Here is a 21,585-nt window from a genome sequence, read left to right as displayed (position 1 = left end):
CAGGTGTATTATTTACATTATTTCTCTGTAGAGACTAGCAGTTTTTCTAGTTCCTTCATAAGCCTGTCAAGCATGTAATAAGGCAAAACAAAGTACAGGTTTTCCTCAAAGAGTCTTTGCACAGAGGGCGTTAGCTTGTCTCTAAAGAATATGTTTTCGGGCCAGAGTCATATACAGACTGAGAGCAAAACATTCCTCACTTGATGTGGTTTCTACAGAAAGAATTTAAGTGGCACTTAAAACAGTACATACGCATGTCTAATCTTGATTGGATTACATTCATGAGGATTTATTAGCATGGCTGATTAATGTGATTAATTCCTCTTTTTTAATCATGTGTTTTTAACCAAGTGATGATGTTTTCTGTAGCTTTTATTATATTCAATGTGTTTTCAAATAAAGCTTATTTGACTTTTGACTTTGGGATAAGGAATGTCAGACATATGAAAAACACTTGGGTCTCGACTACGAGTGCCATGCAAAATTTGAGGTACCTGTGCATACCTCCGTCTGCACAGGTGTTACAGTTATGAGAAGATCAGAAAATTCCCCAAGTAAATATTGACAAGTTAAACCTACCTATATATCAACTGGGTGAAAAAAAACAGTAAATACCTGGTCACATGGATTTTGGTGCAAAAAGCAATGAAGTAAACTTGTAATACATGGTATTTATCACACCCTTTACACTCCAAAACCCAGTTAACAGATGCGAGGAGTTACACATGAGGTACCTAACAGTCAAGATAAAGACCTGAAAATGTGTGATAGTGTAAAAAGGAGACAACCTTGCTGGAATGCATCCCTTTGGGATGTTGTGAAGTGTTTGTGAAATGATGGGGGCTGAGATGAACACTATGGTATAGAGAAGGAGCTGTTAGCTAGGCAAGAGATGAACCAGTTGAGAGCTGAGTCTGTGGTGTCAAAGAAGGAAGTGGAAGTTACCATCGTGGATGGATCCACAGTTTTGAAAGATGCAGAGAGATCTAAGAGAATGACAATTTGATTCTGCTAAGTGAAGGTAATAGAGGTAAAGAAGCTAGAAACACCATTTGACACGGTGTCAGTGGAGTGGAGTGCACAGAATCCATATTAGAGGGGGCTAAAAAGCAGTGATTCTTATACTGCTCGACCTGTCCACTGCATTTGACACCATCTCACACCAGATACTGCTAGAGAGACTAAGAGCCATAGGTATTCAGGACAACACACTAAAATGGCTGACTGACTTTCTGAAGGAGAGAACCCAAACAGTCAATCTTGGTCCATTCAAATCTAAGACCACTACGGTTTCTAAGGCCGTTCCCCAGGGCTCATGCTTAAGCCCCACCTTATTTAACATTTATGTCACCCCACTCGCGTTACTTCTGAGAAACTTAGGGTTCATACCAATATCCTACGCGGACGACACACAGCTACTCCTCTCCTTCGACAAAAACACCAGAAACAGGCCACTTTCTCGGAGGGCATGAAAACCATCACGGAATGCATGAGCAACAACTTACTTCAGTTAAATGCAGAAAAAACTGAAATCATGCTATTCAAAGATGCGGTAACTAGATAGTCACCCAACTGGTGGCCCGATGAACCTAGGGGTCCAAATTGACCACAAACTAAGCCTGGAGGAACATGCTACTGCAACCACTAGGGCCTGCTTCCATGTTTTAAGACTGCTTCGCAGAGTCTTCCCCCTTCTCCTATCCTCTACACGTAAAACCCTGGTACACGCACTGGTCATGAGCCGCCTGGACTACTATAATGCCCTGCTGATCTCAACCAAGGAAACTTCCCTGAACAGACTGCAAGTAGTCCAGAATACAGCGGCCCGCTTAGTGACCAGCGCTCCCCCCAGAACAGCTTCACTCCCCCTACTCCTCAAACTACACTGGCAGGGCCGGTTCTGCCATTAGGGCGGCAAAAGGTGGAGGGCGGCAATAAACATGCGGGCAGCAGCAGCACCTGTAAGTGGAGTGCAAGCGCACCTGCTTTATGCTTGAACATTGCTGCGCAGCGCTGAGCGCACCCTAGCTTAGTGGTGGATAGTGGTGTGTGAGGAGCAGAGCGGGCCGGCGGTACACACTACCAGTGTATGTGCGGGTCCTCCCAGGGCCGTCAATCTTGTTGCGTGGGATAGCGCTACCAATGACGGCCCTGGGCATCATAATGTTGGCCAATCCCCGAGCGATGCTTCAGCAGCCACTGACAGTGACGGCGTGAGGCGCCCCACCCTCTCGCTCTTGGTGCACGTGGGACAGCCGGACTGTGTGTGTGTGTCACTGCTTGGATAATGGTGAATTGACTGCCAGGCCCAGGCCTGACCTGTTGACTGCTGCCAGTGGCTCACAACAACAACAACACAGACCTGTCCCGGCCGGCGGCCGTCTACTCCGAGTCCTCGGCTCCCGCTTGAGACCCCAGAGTCTCACAGTAGTAGTGCCGGTGGTGGCACGGAGCATCTGACTGAGGCCAGCAGTGCTCGTGCCTCGGAGCCTGCAAACTGCACATCCGATTCCGGGGTCTGTTCCGCTAGAGCAGAGCGCGTGGACGTGACTTTGTTTCACCCGAGGCCGAGCACAGGTGAGTAAGTTACCGCGCAGTCTCAGCGAAGCTCAAGCTATTACGAACATCATCATGCAGGCCTGCTGCGAACATTCAAAATATTTGTAATGTACTTACAGTTACTTGTAATTGTAAAAGAGGCCTGTGAGTCTGAGTCTCTGAGCTCGTCTCGGTCCTCACGGCCCCAGAGACAGGCGCACAACTGTGAGGGATATGGATGTTGGCGTGGGTTTCGTTTGTTTGTTGCAGCAGCAGGCCCTAATCCAAAGATCATAAGATGGCGGGCATTGGCAGCCGCGGCCCCATGTCCAGGCGGCAGGCCTCCAGTCGGTGAGGTGATAGAATCCCGACACCACTGTGCATGTGGGCGAGGCTGGGTGGAGGTCAGGACACGGGAGAGGGGGTCAAGGAAGGCCGTGAAGAGTGTGTGCCTTTCACTGCCTTAAAGTCTGAGGCCCCCCTTCCCTTGAGCTGCGTGCAGTCCAGCAGTGAGTGGAACTGTCTGGGCCTGGTGTCAAGAGCGCGGAGCGCCAGTGCCACAGCATTTCACCACAGCCAGCCCTTCCGTGGTACAAATTAAAAGATTTAGGAGGATTATGTAGGATAATTCTGACTATTGATAGACCTCAATTGGAGCCCATTCATCAAGATCAGTAACCCGGCCATGCCCCATTGTGGTGTGTTCTTGAAATAGGAATAAACGATAAAAAAGACATTATTTTGATATTTCACAAATAGTATTTTGGTAGATCAGAAAATACATTTTAAAAGAATGATTCCCCCGGATAGAAAGTCTTAATTCGCATGATCTCTGTGGCTTGCTGCTTCTGCGTATAGCTTTTAATGTTGATTTAACCTATTTCCATCAGAATTCATTCTAATTCCTCTTAGCTGAAACAGGAAGCAGGGCCCTCAGCGGATGATGTGCCAATAATATTCATCCTTCTTCAAGAGGCACCCTCTGGTCTGCTGTGGAACACAGCAAATTCTATATACTTATTCTTATATGTGAACGGCAAAAGCATGTTATTCAAAAGTCTTAGGCTATCATTTGCTTCACCAAATTACAAAATGGAGAAGAAGAGGCCCCCGCGTCCCCTGGGCTCTTCCCTTCCCCCAGGCAGGGAAAGTATAAGTCTGCACTGCCCCAGGTATGTATGTATGTATATATATATATATATATATATATTTGATTCTAAATTATACATTTTAGCAGTGGTTGTTTTTGAATGGGTGTAAGTATTTTGAATGATTGCAGTTTTAATTTGAGCCCTGGGGAATTTGTAGCTGTTTGTATGTACAACCGTGTCCTCTTGGTATGAGGAGTTTTCTTGCTTTTACCCAGCCTACTGTTGTGACCACAGCACAAACGAGCATATCTGATGCATTAATTCTTCTAGCCTGGATGACGGGGGCGAGAGTGATGGTAGTAAAAGGGAGGGGGCGGCATTTTTAATTCTCGCCTAGGGCGGCAGAACACCTAGAAACGGCCCTATACACTGGCTGCTCATACGCAAAAGAGTCAAATTTAAGGTTTGCTGCATGGTGTTTAAAGCCTTAAATAAAATGGGACCGAAATACCTATTGGACAAGTTGGTCAGATACACCTCACACCGAACCCTCCGGTCAGGGCTCAAAGATCTCCTCGTCGTACCACGCATAAAACTAACCAGATTAGGAGGCAAATCCTTCACTTACCTAGCCCCCCAACTCTGGAACCAACTACCCAGGGACATCCGCCTCTGTACCAATTATCTGTCATTCAGGAAAAAGTTAAAAACTGCACTATTCTGATCCACCTACTCTGGCTGTTCCCAAGAGCTGCTACAGCGCGGAGATACCCCGACTGGGGTGATTCATGCGCTCTATAAATGATATAAATTAAATAAATAAATAAAAAAAAAACTGGTTGTGACTGTTGAAAACAACAGATTAAAAGGTTTTCGAGAAAAGGAGGTAATCGAAACAAAGGGCAATAGTGTGTAATGAACAGAACATTGACGAGTTTCCTTGAGTAAGAGGACGACTGAGGGAGATTGAAACAGGGTCATGAGAGCATTGATGGAATTAAGAGTATGATGAGCCAGGGCAGAACCCAGGATGATTGGGCCAAGACTTTGATAAACTCTCTGTAAAAGAGATAGTTGGTAAGCAAGAGGGCTTGGTACTCTAAAGATGGTAATAAATTCAGATATAGATGTAGAGAGTTCAGATGGCGATGTACGGGGTTAAAAGGTGTTGTACGCTTGAGACCAGGGGGGGTGAACAGTATGCAACACAGTAATTTACAGAGATTTAAGATTAGGGTATTGGTGCTCACAGGAGACACTGTTCATTTTGTTAACTTTTTTTTGCTTGAGGAGGGCAGTAAAGATATTTTGCCAATAAATGTATTTGAGGTGAGCTTAAAGGTATGGAGGTGTTCGAGCATTTGTTTTCATATATGTGTGCGCATAATAAAACAAAACAAAATGCACTTTTGAACATATAGCCCACTGTGGCCATGGTTAATGTCACCTTGGGGCTCCACACTAAGAAAATGTAAACCTTAATTTAAGGAAAACAGAATGAAGCTGAAGCACCAGAGGGTAACTATTGGACTCTCTATTTGCCATACCATTCTTTTTGGTTTTAGCCCTCGTTTTCCTATTTTGCCACAATAAAGGCTCCTTTAAAACCTCAAATTTGCCCTGGGTCTGCTCAGGTTGTGCCATAAACAAGTTTTTTTTCTGTCCGATAAGCACATTGCTAAGGCCTAATGTTCTCTCTTTTTCACTTGCTACAGGATAAGAAACTGATCAAAGCCTTCTTTGATGTTCTCGCTCATCCTCAAAATTATTTCAAGTACACAGAGAAACACAAAGAGATGCTCCCACGTTCTTTCATCAAACTGTTGAAATCCAAAGTGTCAAGCTTTCTGAGGCCATACAAATAGCCAAGAGGCATATAGCGGCGGCACAGACAACAGCTACAGCCAAGGAACCCCGTTCTCGCCCTTTTGCTTTGCATAACAGCTTTTTAGATCATATCTCCCTATGCAGACTTTTCATCTTCCGCTCTAGTGGAACCAGTTGTTTCCGTGCTGCCTGCCTTTGTACATGCCTGCCCATATATGTGTTACTTTCATGTGTGCAGATACTTAAACAGGTCACAATACTGCAGGAGACATTACCCAATTCCTGTAGTGGGTTTATCAGCTGCCAAACGGCATGTCTTAGCCGTTCAAGAACTGAATTATTCCTGGTCCCCTGATGCCCCACCCAAAGCAGCTCAGATCTGAAAACATTGACTTGCCGATAATTTCAGTGTGGCACAATAAAGAGAATATCAAAAGACAGAAAAAGAGAGATCTGGAAAACCTGCCCAGAAAATATATCATCTTGTGCAAATAACTGAACAAAGAAAAAAATCAGTTGAATGAAAATTCCACCACTTTATCCAGAGTGGAGGTGTGGACAAGGGTGGTCCCCACTCCACTAGGTGTGAGGATGGATCCTCTCTGCTCTGAAGTCAGAAGACATGGTGGTCAAGACTGGTTCTTTGGACCAACAGCCAGATCACAAAAAGAAACAACGAAGGATGACTTACCATGATGTTTCAGGACATTTTTGTGGCATTTGTGCTGTCAACAACACCAAGTTCTGCCAAAGAGTATCAAATAATAGGAATCGTGTTTGTGCACTTTCCATTCAACTTATGTCATTGATGTCCTATCCCCATTCCCTATCCCTCTAGTTCCCATTCTCTCTCAAATCCACAGCCTCTTACCATACCTGCTCCATTCCCTACATCTTGCTTTCTCTCCATCATGTACAGTTTATGGGTCACTCGTATGTTTTTTTATTTTCTTCTCATTTTTCTCTCTGTTGGTTTCTAACCAGTTTTCAATTTCCCCCAACATTACAGATTCTTCAATTCCCATTTTCGTTTTTATATTCCATCTAGGGTTAACGTATTCACTGTATCTGAATAAGAACTCAACCAGCAGTGACGGACCTAGATCAGGGAAAGCTTGTGGGATACATTCTGGGTCCATTTGTGGGGGACAGTTCTTTTGTGATGTTTTGAAATCTGGTGGTGGTGATTGATAGTTCACTGTATCACTGGTCTGAAATTTCATAAATCACTTTCCATTTTCTCTCCGGTTCCTCATGTAGGTTTGCTATTCATCCCCTATTGAAAATCGACCACACTCATCTATGCACTTGCTTTTGCCTTTACTGGACTACTGCAACATTGACTTTTATAATGATTTGGGAGCCTTAAAACAGGAGTTTGATATGCAAACATCAAATGGCTGTTTATTAGTGACTCATTATATTCGGATTGGGGCTAAATTACCATGCTACAAGCCCCTCAAAATGGTGACGGTACGCGCGCGGCTAATGTATCACCTTGCTTATGAAGATTTATATTGGAATAGTGCGCTGCAGACCAGGCATTTCCACGTGTGTGGTAGTGCCAAGTAGCTGCTTGCATTCTGGTGGGAGTCCTCAACTTTAGGCCTCTAATCCAGTAATAATGGGTAAGTCATCCTTGCTGCTGGCATTCGGTTGTGAAACACTATTCTAGTACTGACGGGAAGGTTTTTAAAAGAATATTGTAGTACTCTTAATTGATTCAGCTGCATGGCGGAGGCTCGACTTGGAAGGTGATATGCACTCAAGCATTTAGCTACTTTCTAGTTAAACATTCTTGTTCAGTATAATGGCATTTACATAAGTTAACAACGTCTGTCATCTCTGTGCCACTGTCATCAGCCATCATCTTCCATTCTCTCAATTTTTCCATTCTTAATTTTTTTTCTGCGTTCACACTTGGGTCTTCCTCTATGTCCTGTTTCCAGTTTCACCACCTCTTCAGTCTCTCTCTACCGATTCTTGATGTTAACCCTTACCCAATCACTATTCATTATTTAAGTCATTTCTGCCTTTTCTAGTCTCACACTTCCTTCATCCCGTCCTTTTCAAACGCCTTACCTCAGTGGACCGAATTGTGTAAACTGTCTTTATGGGTTTGGTTTGCAAGGAGGTGCTACTTAACCATATTATATAGTACATGCGTGTGCTGTTTCGCACCCTTTCTTTTTGCAGTGGTGAGTGGCTTTTTTATGGCAGGAAAAATCAATGCTCGTTTCATCTGCATTATTGTTACTGCTGAAAAACATCATGGACTACCCTAAAAAGAAAGTAAGCAAAATAATAGACGCCAAAAATATGTAATATGTTACATATTAGCACCTTTGTGCAAGTTAGCACTACCTCTGCAGTTTAAGGAATCCGAACTATAGGCTTATGGATACATTTCTCCTTAATCATCCCAAAATCCCTCAATTCTCATCTTTGTCCAACTGCCATTCATCTTCATCATCATTAACTTCTTATCCCCAACACTCGCCATTTCATAATCTTTCCATGTTGATCATTTGTGTTTTCTAGCTCTATGTTACTGTTTCTTTCTCTACATAATATGTTCTATCCATCTTCACCGCCATAGGTTCAACTTTTTGTCAATCCCACAAGGTTATCTCACCTTTAGCTATCAAGTAAACGTAAACTCACCATATATTACATTATATCGGATTCACTCTACCGTAGCATATCTCCTCTCTAATGTAGGCAATTCATCTATATTTTCACTGTATGTTTTTCACTTTCTATCCTTAGTGCACCTTTGTCCCTATCACATGTATTTCTCCTGTCTTGCTATCTTACCAGCTTCATCACTTGATGTCTTATCAATTGGCCTGTATCCTGCCTGCCCTGACATATGCTACCCTTATCTTCATCTCCTCATATCATATATTTCATACTGATCCAGTTCTTACAAATGTCCCTCTCTCATATCACCTATTTCACCTTTACCCAAATTGCATATTTCATCTTTCGCTATGGTTCCTCATGCAACTCCATTTCTGTTTCTCAAATGCATTTCAACTCATGCTTCATTTTCCGTATTTCACTTTTATCTTTTTCCTTCATCTGTTTCTCTATTTCTTTCTTTTTCCTCATTAGACACATGTTATTGCTCCTATCTTTTCACATGAATAACTTCCATTGATCATGAATTTGCTTGCTGAATCTGTCTCTCTGCGTTTAATTGCTTCCCTGCAAGGTATGCAATATTTAAATGCCTTCACATACATATATATGAACATACTCTCTTACACTTCATTTGTTTTTCTCTTTCTTCATCTCTTCTTACTTTGCATTTTAGCTATCTTCCACTCAACTATCTCTACACATATTCTTTCTCTCCTCTTTCACCCACTCTTTCTGTCCTCTCTCTACCTCTTTTCCTATCTCTCTTTCACTTAAGTCTCTTCCTCCCCCTTTTTTTTTATTTCACCCTGCTGTTGCACATAATCTGCCTTGTTTTCGATCACTCAGACTGTCACTTTGTAATCTGTGTCCACATTTTACCATCTCCATTTCTGTTTTTGACACTCAGGGCCTGAATTAGAGTTACTTCATCATAAATGTGATGGATATCCCACCTGCCTTATTGCAAGTGCATTATATCCTATGGCACTTATAATAAGATGGATGGGATATCAGTCATGTTTGTGATGGAGTACCGGACTGCCTACTCTTAGTCAACCCTTTTACTTTTGCAGTTGGTGCATCTGACTTCCAAACTCAGTCTTTGCAGTTCCAACACCCTCCATTTCTTTCTGTCCACTAGACAGCGTGGTGTTTGTAATCCCTTCTCGCTTAATATTTATCCCTCATATAGTCCTAGATTTGCCCTCACTCTTCTTTCCCCACCTGGTTACAGATCGGCTCTGTCACCTGTAACTCACACCTTTGCCTGATCTTTTTCATTGTTTCCTCTAACTTCATCATTTTCACTGTAGACCTGCTTTATCTTAAGGCACCTCTTACTCAAAATTTCTTTTAACCTCTCCTATGAGAATTCTACTACCAAGAGCCACTTTACAGTTGTCCGTCACAGTATGCTCTTCAGATGAGATCAATTTCTCTCCATGTCTCTTTTCATTCACTCAGGATCCACTACATCAGTGATTTCTCTCCACCTCTCTAGTGTGCAGATTCAAACTTGTCTCTGGTGTGTGCTCCGTCTCATCTCTTGATAATCACATATGTGCTGCAGACCCTTTTTCCTTTCCATATCGTCATAATTAAATCTCTTTCCATTTCTCACCATGATTTTGTTTACATCTCTATATATCCATTCACCATAACTGGTAGCCAAACCACCTCATGTCTTCCCTTTCTATTTGCCTCTATAATTACTCTGCATATCCCAGCTATGACTAACGATAATTCAGATGAATCTCCTTCATTTTTTTGTGTTCTTCACTCTTGCTCCTACCATTCAGCCTTTATCTCATGCCCCTTCCTCTCCCATTATAAGTGCAATCATTGGTGTCTTCTTTATAATACTTAGAGGTAATATGTTCTTTTAGAGACAAAACTATTTATACCTTCTGGAAGAGTTGATGTGTTAGTTTATGAAAGGTTAAACCTGTTTTGAAAACGAGATTTGATATGAGAATGTGATGAACTTTTCAGACATTTCAGACTTACAAATTCCCCTCTGTCTGTCTTCAAAATATATTTTGAGGTGAACTAAAGGCAGAATGAGAGATGTGATGTCTACATATAAGTACAGATGAGATTGCAGAAGCCTGGACCTCCCTTTTTGCATGATTGACAGTAACATTAGAAAAACTAGAAGGCTTATCAGACTCCACTGTCAGACACAGAACAGATTATGAAAAACATAGGTTGTTCTTGTATGGCCCTCATGCAGACACAATAAAGAGATTAAAATGACCACACTGTTCCATATGGAGGAAATGGGTGCATAACAGAGATAATGGGCTTGGCTATCTCTTGTGTTGTGCTTACCCGTTCAGCAGAGAGGGCAGTTGATATTCGTAGCATATGTTGGCTGTAGAAACACTTGCTTAGCATTATCCTGCCATCTCATGTTGGGCTTGGACGATTACACGTTGTTTTATTTCAAAGAAGCGTTCGAGTCCCGAAGTATAGTGGCTCCTCCTCCAGTGTATATTGCACATGTTCCTCAGCTCCTTTGTTAGATTGTTTTTTTCTGCCATCGGCTTCTGGTGTCGTTATTGCACCTCCGGGACCTAAGCTTCAATCCCCACCAAGGCCTTCATAGGCTCTCAGTATTTTCTCCAGACCAACAAACCTCAGATGCAAACGACAGCTTCTGGTGCTATCGATCACTTCATGGCACCCTCCCGGGACCACCGTTCTTCGACTTCTTCGTCTCCATTCTACAGGACTACGTCCACGAGGGAAGGAAAGCATGCCCTTCATCTTTTGTCCTAATTGCCACGCAAAATATTTCAGGCAAGACCAACAATATCTGTGACCTATGTTTGTCACCGGAGCACGAAGAGACCTGATGTGAGGCGTGTTTGGTGTTCCGGTTGAAAAATACACTTTGGAAACGAAGAGAGCGTTGTTGGGCCCAGACAAACATGCAGCGATGCACAGAAGATGCACTGAATATATTCAGGGACCAGTTACCAGACCCCAGTCAAGAGCCGAAAGACCCAAAGACACAGAGGATGCCAACAGATGTGCAGATACTGCTGGCTAGCAGTAGGAACAGTTCAAACTCCTAGCCCAACTCCCTACAGGGACATGTGAATACCTCAGCGATAGCCACCCAAACCACCCACACCGCCTTTCGAATTGTCACTGCCTTCGGGCCATGGAGGTCTCCACCAACAGGCACACAAACAAAAGTTCACTTATGCCTGAAAAGTCTTCGACTAGCATAAAAAAAAAATGTAAAGCTTAAAAATGTATTTCAGCACCTGCACCGAAACAAACTTCATCAACACAACCAAAGTCAAGCAAGGACTCAGAGCTATATAAAAATATACCTTGGATAAGACATCGGAACCAGAAATACAAATACAAAAAATGGCAACCAGTTAAACAGCCTCTTCAATGCCCCCCACATCCTCAGCGTCAAAATCTACAAACAATACTACAGAGCCACAGAAAAATAAATAGAGCCCATTCATGAATGCTTGCAAGACAAGCTGGACAAGGGACAAAAGACTCTCTTTATAAAGTCTCTACTGGGAAGCTAGCCACAAAAACAACACCTGCTTCCCTCACACTTCAGAAGAGAAAAAAGTATTTTTAAGACAGCATTGCTGGGCCTCAACAAACCCATCAACAAAAGAAGGACAGAGGTGCAAACCCTATTTCTATCACTCCTTCTCCTCCCCACCTCCTCCAATTCCTTCTCTTCCTATTCCATCACCTCCCGTTCCAACTTCACCTACCATTCCTTCAAGGCCAGTGCAGGTACTTTTACCAGAACACTTGGCTTCTGAGCAACCATTACCTTCACCGAATCAATCACCTCAAAGGGACCTTCAACTGGATGGGTACAATATGGATTACTTATAGATCCACAGGGAGATCCCAATATTGCTCTTGACCCATGGGATATATATGATGCTGATCCATTGGACCATACCCATCCAAGTATCTATCAATCCAAACCCTCACCACCATATGATACATCAGCTTATCTTGTCATCATCTGTAGGGCTGCTACATACCACAAAGTAAGCCTACACACTATTCCACAGGAAGAGGATTTCCTGGTAGAAACACCTACTAGATCACAAAGGACAACGCAATTGCTTCCTATGCTTAAAGGTATACTATGGACATATTTAAGCAGCCTGTTAAATCTAGAGGTGTCACCCCTCGTATTGAGAAGAAAAATAAGGCATGTCCACTGGACCCTGAGTACATTAAGGACCAAGTTACACCAGACTCACTAGTGGTGCACACTGCCAGAAACCAAGCAAATTCCCAAGGCACAGGAGATGCACCTCCTACAGCTAAGGAGAGTAAAACATATGATGAAGCAGGTGTACGAGTAGCAGCACAAGCTGCCAACCACATGTGTATCGCAAATTCTGTGGGACTACTCTCCCAATATAATCGGGCCACATAGGATGAAATGCAGGAACTACTGCAACACCTCCCTAACCAATACCGAGAACATGCAACACAATTGATGGAAGAGGGCAGGGCAATATCTAATGCCACTATACAATGCGCCTTAGAATCTGCTGACATCGGCACCCCAAGGTTAATACTAGTATCCTCATTTGGCGCCATGCATGGCTCAGAGTATCCCGGTTCAAGCCAGATGTACAGCAGCATCTGCTTAATCTACCTTTTGATGGGAAAAATTTATTTGGCCCACACGTAGATGAAATGCTAAAAAAGCTAAAAAAAAGACATAGAAACAGCTAAAGTAATGGGGGCCCTACAAACATATCAACAACGTGGCTCCTTTCGTAGGGGTCAATATAGACATACAAACAAAGGAAGTTCCTCCTTTGACTCAAACAATGGCAGTAAGCAGCAGGGTCCCTATTAAAGCCAATGTAATAGGGGATCTTTCTATTAAACTAATTATAGAAACAGAGGTAGAGGCTGTGCAACCACTACAAAATCACCTACCCTTCCAAATCAGTGATCATCTACACCTCCTCTAACCACATATAACACCAGTCGGGGGAAGGTTACCACACATTTATCAACAATGGCAATATATCACTGCAGACCAATGGGTGTTATCCATAATCCAAGATTGGTATTGTTTAGAACTCAAACAAACACCATACATAATTCCACCGAAACCACAAAAAATGGCAAAAGAACATCTTACGCATTTACAGCATGAGACTCTTTCTCTCCTTCAAAAAGGGGCAACAGAATTAGTGCCCTTACAACATCAGGGACATGAAGTATACTCCCTATATTTTCTCATTCCCAAAAAAGACAAAACATGAAGGCCTATGCTAGATCTCAGGCCACTAAACCGGTACATCTCCTCGGAACACTTTCACATGGTCACACTACAAGAGGTAATACATCTGTTACAGTAAGGTGATTTCATGGCAGCATTAGATCTCAAAGATGCATATTTCCATTTCCCCATTCATCCAGCACTCCGCCGATATTTACGCTTTCAGCGAAACAGCCAACACCATCAAATCAAAGTGCTACCATTCAGGGTCACTACAGCTCCAATAGTTTTCACAAAGTGCCTTGCAGTAGTGGCTGCTCATCTCAGAAGCGACAGAATCCTTGTCGCCACTTATCTAGACAATTGACTCATCAAAAACCCAACCTACCATCAGTGCTTTCAACACACTCAGTAGGTTATCAATCTTCTACAGAAACTAGGGTTTACCCTAAACATACAAAAGTCTCACTTGCAACCCTTGCAAAATCAACCTTTCCTAGGTGCAACTCTCAATTCAGTTACAGCCAAAGCGTATCCCAGTGCAGAAAGAGTAACAACGTTCATACAAACATTACCTCTTGTTCAACCACAAGCTCACCTCACAGTAAAAATGGTGATGGGTTTTTAGGCATGGTGACTTTCTGCATAGCCATAGTACCACACACTTTCCTACATATGCGTCCCCTTCAACACACTCTACAATCTCAATGGTCTCAAGCGGAGGGGCATCTGCAAGATCTAGTGTTGGTACGGCCAGCAACTCATCGCTCTCTGCAGTGGTGAAACAGCCACAACTTGTTGCAGGGCCAGCCCTTGAGAGCTCCAATTCTACAGATCACCATTACATCAGATGCGTCCCTTCATTGATGGGGGGGGCACAAATGCAAGATCTCTCAGTTCATGCTCTATGGACAATAGCTCAGACACATCTGTATATGAACCATCTGGAGCTAATGGCAATTCAGCTAGCCCTCAAAGCCTTTCGCAATCACTTGCACCACAAGATAGTGCTACATGAATAGACAATATGATTGCAATTAATTATATTCAAAAACAGGAGGACACACTCCTCACAGCTATCTCTCCTTTCCTAGAGAATATGGCACTAGGCAATCTACTTCAAAATCCACTTCCTAGCAGAATACCGCTCCTGGGGTGGACAGCGACTTCGCAGATATGCTCAGTAGAACACATCAAAAGGTGCACGAGTGGGAGATCAATCCTCTTACTTCAAGAGGTGGGGGCACACCAGAAATAGACTTATTTGACACTCAACGTCAAATGCCAAAACTTTGCATCCAGGTGCCCCCACCCGCTATCCAAGGGCAATGCCCTATGGATGAATTGATCAGGAGCATTTGCTTACTCTTTTCCTCTCCCACTCATTCCATATGTAGTTTAGAAGTTAACACAAACCTCTCTAACACTAATGCTAATAGCCCCAACATGGCATGGCAGGCATGGTTCACAACACTATTGCCACTGTCTCTAGTGCCACTCGAGAAACTACCTCTTTGGCCACACCTACTGACTCAAGATCAAGCGAAAGTCATGCATTCCAATCCAAAACAGTTCAATCTAGTGATCTGGCTCATGACATCCTAGAATTCGGGCATTTAAAATTACCACAAGAATGTATGGATACCCTTAAACAATCTTGTAGGCCTACAACTAGAGCATGTTATGCAGCTAAATGGAAAACGATTTGTACATTTCTGTACAAATAAACAAATGCAGCCTTTATCACCAACCGCAAAAGATATTATAGGCTACCTTTTCCGTCTTTCTTACACATCTATTAGGCTACACTTATTAGCATTAGCGGCCTACATGCAAAATACCAATATCAGTCATTAAAGCATTCATGGAAGGGCTAAAAGAGTTATCCCACCTTCCACTCCACCAGCCCCAACCTGGAACCTAAATATTGTTCTCACCAGGCTTATGGAACTGCCATGTGAACCAGTCCATTCATGCCAACTTCAATTCTTACCATGGAAAGTTGCGTTAATCGTGACAATCACATCTCTCAGAAGAATAAGTGAATTGCAAGCACTCACTCTATAAGAACCGTTCTTTAAAGTCTATGCAAACAAATTAGTTCTAAGAACTAGCCCACAATTTCTATTTCAAGTGGTATCAACTTTTCATATAAGTCAGACCATAGAGTTACCAGTGTTCTTTCCTAACCCAGACACAGTAGGAGAAAGAGCCCTTCATATATTGGATGTTAAAAGGGCTATCATGTTCTATATTGATACAACAAAATCATTTGGAAAAATACAACAGTTTTTTGTTGCTTTTAGCAATTCACATTAAGGGGCACCAATATCCAAAGTGGGAATTTGCTAGAGGGATAGTCAGATACATTTAAACATGCTATCAAAACTCAAATGGGTGATTACAGAACCACAATAGGCTCATTCCACACTTAAACCAGGAGCCACTGTGGCCTTTTTAGGAAATATTCTAATAGAGGATACTTGTAAAGCAGCTACTTAGAATAATCCACATACATTTACTAAATACGATTGTATTGATGTACTCACCAATCAGCAAGTAAGAGTGGATCATACTGAACTTTAAACATTATTTCAAACAAGTAATTCAACCAGTTGCTAGCCACAGCAAAGGGAGCACTGTTTTACATTCAATACTAAGCATATTTATCTACGGCCAACACATACTACAAATGGAATATGTTACTTACCCTGTAAGCATCTGATCGCAGCATGTAGAGCCATAGAGTCATTTGCACCCACCCGCCACCCCAGAGGCTTGGTTGTATTACTTCAAATTATTTAAAACATACTTTACTCGCACAGTGGCCATCTGGCATCAAGCAACTAAACGTCTAGGATGGGCAGATAAGCTCATGAAATCCACGCCGCTCTGGTCCACGCAGAAATTAGGATTACCCTGCCACCATGTGGGCTTCGATAAATGTGACACGATCGGTATCACAAACATTGGTGACTTGCTACACAGAGGCAAACTCCTCACCTTTAAAGAGCTGCAAACAAAGCACAACCTTGTTCCAGGCAAACTTTTTCGATATTTGCAAATTCGACATGCCCTTCAGAATGCTATCCCAGATTTGTCCTCCATACCAGACTCTTCTCCTTTAGAAGGCCGCCTACTTTCCGAACCGCTTCAAAAGAAGGCGGTATCCTGCACATATCGTAAGCTATGTAATAATTTGCCCGATTCCTTCCAGACTCTCCGGGACCAGTGGCAGGCAGACATAGGGTCCATGGACGTTGAACATTGGCAGACGGCATTAATGTCCCCTAGGGAGACGGCGATAAATCATCGTTTTCGTCTCATTTAATTACAAATCCTACATCGCTCTTACCTCTCTGGAATACTCCTCGCTAAAATAGGCTGCAGGACAGACGCACTATGTCTCAGAGGATGTGGTCAGGATAGCACTTTTTATCATGTCCTTTGGATCTGCCCCATGATACGCCCCCTATGGGACAATGCAACCCAAAAAATGAAGGACACGTTAGGAAAACAAATCAACTTGACACCAGGTTTGGGGATCCTAAACATCTGGGAGGCCACAGATCTGACTGAAATAGAACAACAATGGGTGGCATTGGGGTACTTATTAGTAAAAAGAGCTATTGCAATGTCCTGGGGTTCCGCCATGCGGCCTTTAACAGTTGGCTGGATGGCGGAATTGGATCGCTACATGATAGCAAAGAAAGAGGTCTATAAAATGCGAGGCTGCCCTAAGAAATGGGATCGGAAATGGAAAAACTGGAACTCATTTAGGGGCGAGATTTGCACATCACCGACAGAAGATATGGCAATGCGCAGAAGGGCAGAACAGTGAAATTCTTGTTGGATATGATCTGTAACAGTTACGTGTTAATGGACTGCACCCTCTAATTGATATGTACTTGATCTGCACTAATGACTCTGTGATTTGATTTAACAAAAAGTTATAAAAAATAAATAAAACATACTTTACACACTCAAATTTATACACATGTTCTCTTTATTCTGTCACTTTATTCCTCCTTCTTTCTAACGCTCACCGTATGAGCCAAAAACAATCTAACAAAGGAGTCGAGGAACATGTACAATACACACCGGAGGAGGAGCCACTATACTTGGTGACTCGAAAACTTCTTCTAAGAAAAATAACTTGTAATCGTCCAAGCCCAACACTAGATGGCAGGATAATGCTAAGCATATGAATTTACCGCACAATACACTACACACAGATGCTTACAGGGTAAGTAACATATTCCTTAACTAGATGGAGAGAGGAGAAAAACGTAGTAAAACACTTGTGTTACATAGATCAATGAATTGCAGAAGACAGTTGACTTTAAATATTTTGTGCAAAGCAGGCAGTTACAGAAGTAAGAACAGAAGCTTAACGAACCCGTGGTTTAAATACACGGGTACTATAGAGATTGTAGAAATCCTAGCTAGACTGTGGGTAATCTAGACAGGCTAAGACACAATTAAATATGACACAGACAGGCTATCCAAACAGTGGGTTCTTGTGAAACATACAGAATGCAACAAGGTGCACACCTGCAGCCCTGCTACAGACTCAAACCCTCCTCATTGTGATTCCACAACCAAGCTATCCACTGTAACACTTCTCACAAGGGTTTATTATTTGAGGGGAGTCAAAAAAAGACCTTTACTTCGTAATATTATAAAAATAAAAGGTTTATTACAAAATGTGATATAAAATCATTTTATCAAATGTAATAGAATTTACAGAGATATATTTAAAACATATCATCAGTCAACTCTTGTTTTACATGAGTTTTATCTTTCCGCTTCCTCAGAGCTATAGTTCAGCTTTGATTCAGATTTAAGCTGAAAATCTTTTATTAATGAACATTCCTTTTATTTACAGTTTCCTTAGTAAGGGTTAACACCAGGATTTTCCCAGTCACTTTCTCATAATTTAGTAAGTGTTCCTTTTGATAATCAACCCGTGATTCGCTGAGTTTTGCTTTTTCCACTTCCTGGGGCTTTGTAGAAAGATTCAGATTGATCCCAAATAGTTAAGAAAAGGGAAAGGAAGAAAAACATAATCAGAACAAGACAAAAAGTTCAAAAGGCTATGATGTACTACAAAAATCATCAATTTTTTTCTAGAGACATTTTATGTGTTTACTCTCATTTTATGAAAGAACACTTACTATAATATAAGAACGTGACTGGAAATATACTGGTGTTAAACCAGATCAAGGAAACTGTAAATAAAAGGAGTGTTTATGACGAAAAGATCTGAAGTTTCATATTGCAGTCTCAAATGTAATCAAAGTTGTACTTTATTCCTGAGAAAGCATAAAAGACAAAACTCCTTGAAACAGGTTTGCTGTTGGTCTTGGGAAACAAGATTCAACTCAATATATATTTTTAAGATATTTCTGTAAATTCTATCACATTTAGTAAAATTATTTTATAGCACATTTTTGTAATAAACGTTTTATTTTATAATATTATGAAGCAAGTATATGTTCTTTTGACTTCTTTCCAACAGTAACATCTTGTCTGGGGTGTTAAAGAGGAAATATGATGGCATAGACAGGCTTTGTCCTGTAATGACATGTGCCTAAGATAAAATAGAAGGCTTTGTGCCAGCCTGAGTGAGGCAAAATATCTGTCCAAGTCTTGTTTACATTTGATCAAAGAACATATACTGAGAGGATTCCTCTTTTTTCTGACACCAGCAGGGCAAAAGGTGCTCTCTTCATCTCTGAAATAACTCAGACGTGAGGATTTCCTCTCCTTAATAGACAGCGGCTCAGCCCTAGGTAGCCTAATTTCTTGTTGTACACAGAGACGTTCCCTCTCTCTATCCTACTTTAGCACAGACTTAACCGTTTTTTTTCCTGTTTGATATGAATCTAAAGAGTTCTTCACTGTCACAGACTGATCACTGGCCGAGGGATTCTCGATGTCTGATATATGCTAGCACAAGTGAAGTAAGACTTTCTCTTTGCTTTAAGCTAGAAAAGAACTTGGAGTCAGATTTGCTGAACTTTGACGCAATGCAGCACAGCACGAGAAGTTGCTGTGTTCTGTTATGTCAAAGGAGTAGAGCAGAAATGTACCATATCTCAGTAGATATGGTGCATTTCTGATCTCTTGTAGCGCTGGTGCACTACTGGCATCCTTTTGCCAGCACAAGCACCCTTGTACTATGACACATGGGTGCCTGCTTTGTGGTGAGAATATTTTTTGTACCGGAAGGGATACATTCCTGCTCAAAACCTAGTCTTAGAGATTAATTCCTCTTTGTGTGTGTCATTTTGGATGCAGCATGCATGCAAAGAGGAAGTAACAAGGAGAAATATAGGTATTTTTCCTTGAAATGCCATCCTTGAATAGAAGCACCATTTTGGCGCAAACCCATGTTTACTGACTTTAGTAAATGGGCTTGCGTCATAATACCCATATGTTCCACCCATGTAACATCTCCCCGACACATTGTAATGCAAGGCAGTGCTGTGCGCTGCCTTATATTACTTTTGGGATAAAATCCCATACAAATCTTAATTTGATTGGCTTGGTAAATCCCAGCATGCATTTTGATTCGGGATATGCCAAAAAAAATGGCAAAACCTCTATGCAAAATCCTAGTAAATCTGGTCCCTGGTATCAGTGCCCATCATTGAGGACATTTCATGCCTGATATTAGTACATACTGAGAAAATTCATCTATATTCTTAATATTAGCACAGACTGATGAAACCCTTTTTTTTCCAAGGACTCTTTTTCTTCTGATATTGCCAAGACGTTGGGTATTTCTTTGTATTCTACAGTAGCACTCACACAGTAAATATCTCTGTGACCAAAGCTCGAATAGACTAAAAGTTATTGTATCTATGCTTTACACTACTACAGACTTGGAGTTATTCTTCCTGACTCTCACTACCACAGACTGATACAATCTATATATTTCTGCCTAATACTGAACAGTTGAAGGGACTCCATCCTCCTTCACCCTCTGCCTAACTTTGCCACAGAATTAGACGAACTCTGTACTCATTATGAGAGTTATATATTAGTGTTGAACTTCTGTGCCCTGTTCAGTTACCTCTTCCTGATGTATCTGCTGCTGTAAGCTTCAGCTCTTGGTGGATGGTGAAGCCTCTAGCAGCATGGCTGTATGAGCGCCTAGCATTGGTGTCCATTGAGAAGCCAAGGCCCAGAATCCAAACAGCTTCAGTGAAGTAGTCCTAAACCAGTAGGGAAAGCAGCCACAAAGCCTTTAAGGCAGCCCAGCCTGTTTGGCAATCACCAGATTAACTTAATCTTAAACCCATTTCTGCTTCAGATCATCTCAGAGGTTTGTACAGATAAAAAAACACATCACACTGCTCCCGGTTTGATGAGTATTTCAAATTAAAAAAAATTAAGAAACCATAGGAGTTAAAAACATAACAAAACGTTGTAATATTTATATATTTCTTTTATAGTATTTCACAATTCAGCATCTCCCACGGAGCAATGAAGAAATACGGAAAAGAGGTTGTTTATAAAGTTATTTGCACTTGATAATTGTATCTGAACTTGTTAAAAAAAAAGTTTGGATTTTGTATGGTCTTTTTTATTTTAAATTACTAAACAGAATTTCTTTGTCCTGTGTGTCTGTCAAAATTTGTTATTGCAGTTTGCTTCAAAATGTTTTGTATCTGTTGTGGTAGATGCACATTCTTTCCAAATTCTAAAGTAAATATATTTTAACTGTAAATCTTGCAATACAAAGCATATGCAATGCTCCTACCATTCACCCGCTCATACAAAATTGAACCAGTATTCTGTACCTATCCAGACAAGAATCAATAGGTACTTAAGGTTGCATTTCATTGTCACTTCACACACATCTATTGTCCATTGTTTAATGGGAGAATTACTGCTTTCAAATCCATGCACAGCTTGTGAAACCATAGGATTCCCAGTACAAAAGAAGACGATTACTTAACTGTCGGTAATAATAGTAATGCTACATCCTAGTTGTTTACCTTTTGTAACATGATGCTACTTCCCCAGCTAGTTGTCAGGCTGGAAGCAGATTCAAAAGCGGCTGAACCAGAGCTTTGTGATCCAGTAATATTCATGCATGTATGCATGGTATTGTATGTACCACGTCTTGTATCCTAAACGCTTGGTATTGTATGCAGCATGACCTTGTACCCAACACGCATATGCATCCTCTCCAGTTCTTAAGCCTATTCATGTGCTTAAAATGTT

General features: G+C 41.7%; 1 protein-coding gene across 1 annotated transcript in view; it reads left to right on the top strand.

Moving 5' to 3' along the window:
* SCUBE3 (signal peptide, CUB domain and EGF like domain containing 3) overlaps positions 1 to 20,954 on the top strand; it is a 1,455,403-nt gene extending 1,434,449 nt beyond the window's left edge. The window contains exon 23 of the mRNA XM_085651134.1: positions 5,345 to 20,954. Within this exon, the coding sequence (XP_085507260.1) occupies positions 5,345 to 5,494 (150 nt within the window). The 3' untranslated portion in view covers positions 5,495 to 20,954. The remainder of the gene's footprint in view (positions 1 to 5,344) is intronic.
* The last annotated feature ends 631 nt before the right edge of the window (positions 20,955 to 21,585 follow it).

This window comes from Triturus cristatus, chromosome 1_1, assembly GCF_964204655.1.
Source record: "Triturus cristatus chromosome 1_1, aTriCri1.1, whole genome shotgun sequence".
Classification (NCBI taxonomy): domain Eukaryota; kingdom Metazoa; phylum Chordata; class Amphibia; order Caudata; family Salamandridae; genus Triturus; species Triturus cristatus.
The sequence above is the reverse complement of the archived record's forward strand: the minus strand, read 5'-3'. Positions and strand labels throughout refer to the sequence as shown.